General features: G+C 41.5%; 1 protein-coding gene across 1 annotated transcript; it reads left to right on the top strand.

Annotated features, from left to right (window-relative positions):
• The first annotated feature begins 454 nt into the window (after nucleotides 1-454).
• On the top strand, nucleotides 455-5,274 carry LOC130583479 (chymotrypsin-like elastase family member 2A). The gene is made up of 8 exons (XM_057382870.1): nucleotides 455-497; nucleotides 733-821; nucleotides 1,246-1,343; nucleotides 2,246-2,371; nucleotides 3,424-3,560; nucleotides 4,240-4,385; nucleotides 4,494-4,646; nucleotides 5,257-5,274. Exons 1-8 carry the CDS (start codon nucleotides 455-457, stop codon nucleotides 5,272-5,274), a joined length of 810 nt encoding a protein of 269 aa, XP_057238853.1.
• The last annotated feature ends 4,739 nt before the right edge of the window (nucleotides 5,275-10,013 follow it).

Here is a 10,013-nt window from a genome sequence, read left to right as displayed (position 1 = left end):
AATAAAATTCCAAGCAGTCATAGAATTGTACAATGCCCAAGGTGGGAAGAGAGACTCTAGAGATCAACTAATCCAACTAATCCAATATCACTGTCTGAATATATGAGACACTGCTGACATACCAAGTGTTAGAATAATTCATTCAACATTTTCCTTCTGTGAACACCTTTATGATGAACTTTCAAGGYAATGGAAATGCAAACAGCTGCTACTGATAATAAGCAACTAATTTGGAATTCTTTTTAACCAAGTTGTTTATATAGCCTGGATCCAAGGTCCACCTAAACGGGGGATTTTTTAGCAACTTGTGTATATAAAAAATTATCCCATAATGACACAAATTTTCCATTGGTATTGGAATAACTCTGTATTTTAAGTCATGTGTCCCAGAGATAAAGGACTCCATATAAAATAGCTCGTGGAGTTGAGCCTGCAGCACCCAGGAACTGGCACCATGCTTGGAATCCTCTTTGCTGTGTTGACTCTGGCACCTGCAGGTATGTGTTCAACTTCTGCTTTAGTTTTAAAAGAAAAAGTTAATTAAAATCTGGAAACAGCTTTCCTTTCTTAGATAAATTTAATATTCTGGATCAAAGCAGAAAAAAATACAGCATAGAAAGTTCACTACAAGGATCTCTCAAAAGAGTAACTGAGCACTGTGATATTCCATATCTTACAGATATTTTTTTAAACCTACTTTCAAAACATACATCCTATTTTTATGTCTTCTAGCCTTTGGCTGYGGGGTTCCTGCCTACCCACCTCTTGTGTCCAGAGTTGTTGGAGGGGAAAATGCAAGACCATACAGCTGGCCCTGGCAGGTTGGTCATTCTGTGCTTTTCCTGGAACAACTGGGGCTGTGTCATCCCTGCTCAGCACAACTGAACAAAAACACCTCTTATGTTCCATTTGGTACAACTTGCCTGGCGTGTCTTAGGTTTTGACTCCTCTCTTCTGATCAATACTACAGTTTTCAGTCAGTTTGGGAAAGCTCTGAATATGCCACATTTTGCTGGCTCTTGTTTTAAGTCAAGTAGATTTGGGCTATTTAAGCAAGACATATTTTAAAAATCAARCTTTGGATGATAGGGAAGGAGGGAAAGCTTTTCTGTGGCCAGAAGTTAGAAACTTGYTACTTTAAAGCCTTCCACCATCAGCAGGCTGTGTTCTGGGTGCATGAACAAAGCTCAGTGATGAAAAATGAGAAGGCAAAAGCCTGAGCTTTACTTGGTTCTTTGATCCCAGGCCTCCCTTCARTACAATTCCAATGGCAAGTGGCATCACACGTGTGGAGGAACCCTCATTGCCACCAACTGGGTCCTGACAGCTGCCCACTGCATCAGGTAAGCAATGAAACCAAATCTGACCCAGAGGCAGCATGGGAGCAGAGGGAGATGAARGAAAACCATGTCAATGCCAGCGCTCCCTTCCCAGTGGAATGCTCTGAGTTTCACATCCTAAGTCAGGAAAATGGCACCTCTTTATTTTCTTAATGCAAAAGAGGGGGAAAAACCCTGTTACTTGAATTATATACTCTTCATTTTTCATAAAAAACCTACAAGCATCCTTATGTTTTTGAGCTGCTATTAAAATTCAGCTGTGTTGCCTGTTTCTGTAATATATATATCAGTGAGATCCACAAATTAACTAATCAAKCCACTCCCTGAAGAAATAATCACAAAGATTTTTAATGAACCAATMATTTTCAGTAAATGCTTCATATTACGTGGCAGCTTAACAAAGAGATTATCAGGTACAGCTATGTMATTTCATCATCAAAGCTGTTTCCACAAATAAACCCCATTTTGCTCTGGTAGCTGATGATTATTATAACACGAAGTTTTAGCAAATATGGTGATATGAAACATGAAGGATTGGCTGCATGTTATTACAAATCCTACATATTGTATCCATCATACAGTTATTTATTAGTGAAGCTGTTTATGGCTGTGAAAAAAAGTCCAAGTTGTTACTGCATTGAAGAATACGAGTGGAATTCTGCAAAGATTGGAGGCACCTTGAGTTTGTTAATGAAGCTTTGAGCAATTTATCTTAACTTYGAGGAGTTGAGAGAACAGCTCAGACATGAAATGACCATGAAGTCTAGGACACAATCTTTGCCCTTAGCAAATCACTCTCCAGGCACAGCACATCTCTCTGTGATGAGAGATATTCTCATTGACTCAGGAGCCAAAGATGCAGAGCAGCAGCTGCATAACTGAGTGTTCATCCTTTTCTTGCTCAGTTCTCGGACGTATCGAGTGTTTCTTGGAAAATACAACCTAGCAGCTGAGGAAGAAGGATCAATTGCACTTTCTCCAGAAAAGATCATTGTTCATGAAGACTGGGATCCACAGGATGTTGCAAATGGGTAAGTTGTAGGCAAGTGTTTTTTCAGTTTTTAGATGCAGGACAAAAATCAAACTGCCTGAATCCCACAGACCTGGAGTTATGGCAATTAAATTCCTGTTTAGAGTGTCCTGTTACAGTCTCCAGTTATTCCTTCCCCCTCAAGAGAATAAAAAGCAGTTAACAATATTAATTTATTATTTACTGATAATATTTCCAGAAGCTGTTTTAAGTGTTCATGCTCAGGTCAGAAGCTGTTCCATGTGATGATACCTTTTGTACAATGAAAGGGAATGAAGTATTTCATACAACATTCTTTGGAGCTGTCCTACAGCAGCACAGACACAGAATTATTGATCATTAATATCAGTGTTGCTGAAGGACCCCTGGCCCTGCTGCAGCCTAAGAGAGGAAACAAAGGAATCCCCTCAGTTCCAGGTCATTGGAGTGAGTCCTGACACATGCTTGGTTTTGGGGAGAAAATCCTATAAAAGAAAATTTTTTGCCAGCAGGAAAGTGGGCAGTTCTGCAGGGAATAGCCTTCCAGTCCATGAATTTCTGTGTTCAGGGTGCAGAATCTTTGCTGCTTATGCTCTTGCCTTACTCCCTTGTTCTGTTTCTCGTAGGCCAAGTGCTGTGTAATGTTGCTGTTGGCCAGACAGCCAACATAAAATAACAGACACAAAGACACACATATACACACACAAAAAGTAACCCCTTTATTCTGGGACAGGYCTCTTTTATCCACTTTAGYAMCCAGTGCATACATTYSTKTCAMACATACATTGGTCAGTGAGGCTGTCWCTTTCTACTCAACAGCACAGGATTGGTAGGTTTGCAAAAAAAAGCTACAGTATTARTAATGYTTATAATTGTAAGCTACCTGCATTATCAATTCTACATTCTAATCTTCTTTTTCTCAASACAACTAAGGACGTGGCGTTTTATTTCCATGCAAGCTGTTAACACTCCTTACAGTGTAACTGCTGAGTACTCAGGCTGCTGTGTCTTCATCCATTTTGCAAACTTTTTTCCCCTTCCCTCTGTCTCCCTTACTCTCCAAAACGTGCACAGGTACGACATTGCTCTGATCAAACTCTCTGAGCACGTCACCCTGAGTGAGCAGATCCAGCTGGCGTGCCTGCCCCCTGCCCAGAGCATCCTCAGCTCCAACACCCCCTGCTACGTGACAGGCTGGGGAAGGCTGCAGAGTGAGTACCTGGGCATTTGCAAAACCACCCAACAAAAAAAAACCTTTCAGAAGTGCCTTCTGTGAGATTGACAGCAAAGACTGCTGATGGTGCTCGAGATCCCCTCAAAACTCAGTGTAGTTTGTTATATCAGGCCCCACTTCACTCACACATTATGATTTTTGCCTTTCAGGTTTATTTTCCTTGTGACAGCACTGGTAATGCACCTGAGGGCCCTTTGCTGAGCTTTTAGGAGCTATTGTAATGCAAATGTTAATAGTGTGCAGACAGGTGCATTTGCTAATCCTGATACACTGCTGAGCATCTTAAAACACATGAGGGAATAGATGTCAAGTGAAGAAAATCTTAAGGGATTTCAGCAGAGGTGTCAGCTTGGCTCAAGAGGCAATCCTTTGAGGGATAAGTAAATTGCAAACTACTGAAAAAAGAGTAGCCTTTTATTTCTTCAACAATGAGATGCTTTTTAATGGAATGCAAATTTTTAGTAAGTTATGGTGTATATAAAAGAATGGAGCTAAGGGACATGCATACATGTAACAKATATACAGCTTCTCCTCTAATACAACCCCTGTGGAGTATTTCACCTGGAGGGATGGTACAAAGATCCCAGGAGACACTTTCCAGASCAGTTTTATTCTTCCTTCAGTGCCATGAACTCTGTGTTTCTGTTCTCCCTCAGCAAATGGAGCCCTCCCCGATGACCTGCAGCAAGGCCTTCTGCTGGTGGTGGATTATGYAACCTGCTCCCAACCTTCCTGGTGGGGAAAAATAGTGAAACCCAGCATGGTTTGTGCTGGTGGGGATGGAATCATCTCCAGTTGTAACGTGAGTCCACTCTAGGGTTTGCTTTAGCCACAAACAGCCCTGGTGGGAAGGAAAATCCCCCACAGAGGAGCTGCTCAGTGCCATTAAGTGCCTTTCTCTTCCTCCCAGGGTGACTCTGGAGGTCCCCTGAACTGCCAGGGAGCTGATGGCAGCTGGGAAGTGCACGGTATCGTCAGCTTTGGCTCTTCTCTTGGCTGCAATTATTACCAGAAGCCATCAGTGTTCACTCGGGTGTCTGCCTACAGCAGCTGGATCGAAAAGGTGAGGCACTGCCAGCCCTGGGATTCTCTCTCTGCAGCTTCTGCCACCTTCTAGGAGCTCTCTCACTCTTGATTCCATTGAAATYATCCTCCTCTGAAACAGATACCCAWTTTWTTTTTTGCWTTTTAGCAGGTTTTGATAGTAGAAATGCATTCTCCCTTTATCTTGGCTTTTTCTAGATTTCCAGTTCCTTTCCGTTCCACATTTTGCAGATATTAACCTTTGGACTGAAAATAAATATGTTATTAAACATCTATTCTGCCTATCTCAGAAGTGATTAGCTAAATTATATTATTAAACATTTATTGCCTATCTCAGAAGTGATTAGCTAAATTATATTATTAAACATAAAGATTTACTGCCTATCTCAGAAGTTATTAGCTAAATTTTATTCATCAATGCCTTGATTGCTGCAACTGCATCCTAAAAGGCAGCACATGCAGCTCAAGTCTGGAATGCCAAATATCTTTTTTAATTTAATATAAACTTTGACTGAGAAACAAAACTCTCATTTCAGTTATTTAAATCCTGTGATTTGGACGCAACACATACTGTTCACAAATTCCTGTATCTCTTGATCTGATTTTTCACTTGTTTTATGTTTTTGTAGGTTATGGCAACCAACTAATCCAACGAGAGCTGGTTGAGAGATACCAAGAAGGAAAACAGTTTGAACAAAGTCACAATCATGACACTTTTATCACAAAGAACTGGGAAATCATGCTTTTAACAACACAAGTATTAAACTACTATTGCAATAAACAGTACTTTTTGCCAAATGAAAACAAAACGTGTGTCTCTGTCACTCCTTCCTGACAGTGGCAAGCCCAGAGCCTGTGTTTGGGGATAATCCTGGTTATTTTTCCCTGTACCCTACCTTGAGCTGGAGCTTTCCAGCCTCACCTGGGGAAGTTTGGAGCCCACTGTGAGGAGGGTGGGCAGTGGGAAGGGTCAGAGCATCACAAAACGCCTCGGGGAGGCACCCGGGGCTGGAGGCAGCTGCCAGGACCTGAGGTTGTGAGTGGCACTGCCTGGAGCCAGCAATGCCAGCAGGGAAGGCAGCACAGGAGCCAGCAGGTCCCTGCAGGTGAGTGCTGGAGCACTGCAAAATGCTTTTATGGAGAGGTTTTATCACCTGGGRTCTTGGAGATGGAAGGAGAAGGGTGGGACCAGCTCAGAGGGCAGCTCTGTCTGTCCATGGCAGAGCTCAGAGTGGTCATTGTCAGCTGCCCCACTGGCAAAATGGGGATTTTTGGCAAAGCAAAACACAATCCCCACTTTTTTTCTCAGTTAAAGCCYCCATTTGTTGTTTCGTTGTAATGAAAGATAGGCAATGTGAAACCAAGGTGGATTTTTTTTTGTGTTTTCCTTCTCCACCCAGCACATTTTAGGTGTTTCCAAGAGTAAAAGGAATGATTATAAATGGAGGGCAAGTGACCAAAGGGAAGCTGTAGATAGAGAAAGCAAAAGGTTGGAAGTTCATTGTGAGAACAGAAATGCTCAGATATGCATTTTCTAGGCTTTCAGTTCCTTTCAGTTGGACATTTTGCAGATATTAACCTTTGGACTGAAAATAAATATATTATTAAACATAAATTAAATTAATAAGAGAAAACATGGCTGTTTATTATCTTTGGGGATTGTACTTTTATCACTTTTATCACTTTACAACCATTGACCACCATTCTGCGCAGCAAGAATTTGTTTTGCTTAATATCAGCCTCTGCTGAGAAAAAACAGGCTTTATTGGGTTTTATTTACCTGTCTAAAAGTGTGATTTCCTATATCTCAGGTTATCTGAGGAGGGCTTTTTTCAATCACCTTTAYTATGCAGAACTTTGTTCTTTATCAGTGGAAATAAGGATTGCCCWGTTATTCAGGAATCATCAGCTCCATTCTGAGTTTTTTTCATGAGTATCATTAATATAAGATTGTAAATGATGGAATAATAGTTTTGAAAACTAAAATCATTAGAGGTTACTTTGCTGTATGGAGCATGGATGTCCACTATGTGCAGCATGAAAGAGAGACAGAAAGATAATCATGAAGCTTAAACGGTAAAAATTGGATGTGCAGATGCTTTGGTAAAAACTGAAAACAGAAATGTAATTCATTTTCCTTCTGAAATATTTGSGTAATATTGTAAAAAATATCTGAGCTCACTTGAACATATAAAAAGAAATTATTGATCATCTGGAAATGCGTAGTAAGAACAAATTCTCAAAGTTCAATTAAAAAATTCATCAGTTCCAGTTTGTGATCACTGGAATAAAGTAACCCCTCTTTTCATGGCCTTCCTTAAGATTTGGATCGAAGTGTCACAGAGGATAAAACCTACAGCAAATGGGTTTATTACCTTTTATACTCACAGAAAAACAGTATAATTCATATCTTTTTGCAGATCAGAGTGTGTCAAGAAGCAGTCTCTTAAATAGAGATTTTCTTTTAAAATTAATGTGAGGTGGAAAAAAATGCAATAAAATATGTCTTTAAAAAGCATCCAGATAATGCATTTTCCTTGTGCTTTGTTTCAGAATGCATGGGAATTGTGAAATATCACTGTTAGATCCAGTTGTGGTTTCAGGACAAAACATTCCTAGGATCAGATAATGCCTCTGTTGGTTTTTAAATTATTTTTTAAAATTTCTTTTTAGATGTTTTCCCTCCTCCAGTGCCGGTGGTAAAAAACCAGTTCAACGGATTTTGACAGCGTGCATGGTCTCCTTCTGCAGCCTCCTCGGGGCCATTTCTTTTGATTTGAGCAACAGTCTGGAAATATGGAAAAACACAGAGAAAGCCCTTCAGGAACTCACCTCCTGTGAAAACCTTTGGGCTGCTCACCTCATCTCTGTCCTGCAGAAAGAAAGGCACAGCTGGCTGTTCCCAGCAGCAGACACRAGGAATAAATCATTCCATTCTCAGCTCTTGGGGGATTTAAACTCCCTCTGTATGGAGAGTGAAGCAGAACTGYACTGCGAGAATTGCCAGTGCAAGGAGGAGAAAATCTCCCTTTGTAGATTTTACACAAATGACTTGAGACACAAATTGAATATGTCAGGGTTTACTGAAGCCGGGCAGATGCTGTCCAGAGCAATCTCTGAGCTGCTGCAGCGTTTCAGGAGTCCCCATGAGGATCTCAAAGCCATGAGACACAATCCTGCCTGGGCAGACACAGCAGCATTTAAACTCATCCTCCAAATCAGAGAAGCCCTTCTCAAATCAGCACCAGCACMTAAGAGCCTTCAAACCACACTGCACCAACATTTCACTGCTCTGAGCTTTGCTCTTTTCTCCTCAGAGACAGCACACAAGTGTTGGACAGATAACATCAATCAGTCACTTCATTCCACCCGTGATGAAGGAATTTCTTTCTTCACCACATCCCTGGGTTTGGGTGATGTTGTGTCCCTGGAAGCCTCAGCCAGGGGATTGCTCTGTGCACAGAGCTGCCTGCTGCAGGAGGGACAGGCAAAGCTGCACAAGAAATCCAGGGAAATGCTGTCCACAATAAGCCTGAGGATCAGCCTGGTGCTGGTGGCCTGTCTCATCTACCCCATCGTCCTGATGTCCTTCAAACAAATGACAGACTGGATACACAATTATGCCAGGAACCTCAAGGAAAAGACAGAGGACTTGAAAAGGGAGAGGCGCCTAGCTGAGGACCTCTTGCACCAAATGTTGCCAAAATCTGTGGCCAAGCAGCTCAGGAAATGCCAAAAAGTGGAGGCAGAAAATTATGATCAGGTGAGCACACGGAAAGGATGTTTCCACCAAGAGGAGGAATGTATTCACCTAAAATAGCACTTACCTTGTCACCGTGAGGATTCTGGTTCTGCATCCCGGGCTGAGGGTGGATGGAAATCCAAATATCCCTGATGGATTTTGGAAAGAGCTGTGCAATGTGCTGTGGAGAGCTCGGGCTGAGGGGAAGGAAGAAGAGCTGAGATTTCCAGACACAGCTTTAGATGTCAAACATCCCATGCTGGCAAATTGTCTTTGCATTTAAAAGCTTACCCACGACAGCCAGCCAGATCATTGGAGCTCATAGGAGAGACAAATTAGTGTCCTCATTGTAAAAAATAGGAAAATAAAAGAATTGCTGCTGTGCTGCAGAGCCCTCAGCCCAAATCCTCATGCTGCAGTCATTGCAATTCTGCTCACTCTTTTCCTCTGGACACCCTGTTTCTTTCAGCTGTGAAACACAATGATAAATGTTTGCATTTAATCTGTAGGTGTCATTATCTAAACAACAACCTGTAATTGCACAATTAATTATAATCCACAACAGTCATGACATCAAAAGTAGCTGAACCAAGGCAGAGAGTGAAAAGGTGGCTCTTCCAGATTAATTAGTATTAGCAAGGGTGATTTGAGTTTAAACACTGACACAATTCTGACAGAACAGAGAAGAAACAATTCTTTGCCAACAGCTGTAACACACATTTCCCTCCCTCAATTCTATTCTCTAAGTTTGATTTYTTTTTTTAATTTTTCCTGTAAATTACTTGACCATAGCAAACATAATTTGAAGAGAAACAAAATCCACTTAATATTTCCTAATTCAACAAGAGCAGAGATGGCAATTGAGATTTTATTTCACAGTTTTTGGGTATCTAGTTTTATCCCTATCACAGTTTAAATCACTTTTAAAGGAAAATGAGACTCTACTTCTATAAGAACTCTGTTGATCACTGCTCACAAGATTCAAAGCATTTGACTTTCAGTCTCCCATTAGCATGAGGTATTCACAGCAGTGCAGGTGATAAGTGCTGGAGATAAGAATAATTTTATTTGTCAAAGTAGTAGAGAACAATTCAGGGCCAGAGCTTGTTAATTTAGGGTTGTGTCTGTTGACTGGTTCTACATGCAGCCTGTGCCTTAGGCTGCTGTGCTCAGAATTTCACAACTCCCCAAACTCTCTAAAGGCTTCATGCTCTCCCTCTCCCTGGAACAGGTGACTATTTTCTTCTCGGACATCGTGGGGTTCACAGGMATTGCTGCCTCCTGCACTCCCTTGCAAGTGGTTGAGATGCTCAACAATCTGTACGTCTGCTTCGACACCAGGATTGAATCCTATGATGTGTACAAGGTGAGTACAAACCCACAGCAAAGGAATCTGGAACCAGCTGAAACCTTTCTTACTCTGTTTTCTGGTGAATATCAAATACCCCAGGCCGGGAGGCCAAAATCCATAAAATCCAACACCCGCCATTGCACACAACAGTCTGGCAAGTGCTGGGCAGCTAAAATAGATTTTATTCTGATTTTCTTCCTAAAGGAAAGCTCAATGCCTGCCACTTAGTGACACATGCCCCTTCCCATCAGGTGGAAACCATTGGGGATGCCTACATGGTRGTGAGCGGGCTG

The sequence above is a fragment of the Malurus melanocephalus genome, unplaced genomic scaffold (genome assembly GCF_030028575.1).
Source record: "Malurus melanocephalus ecotype Western Australia unplaced genomic scaffold, MMel_1.1 scaffold_590, whole genome shotgun sequence".
Classification (NCBI taxonomy): domain Eukaryota; kingdom Metazoa; phylum Chordata; class Aves; order Passeriformes; family Maluridae; genus Malurus; species Malurus melanocephalus.
Note: the sequence above shows the minus strand (reverse complement) of the source record. Positions and strands in the feature narration are given on the sequence as shown.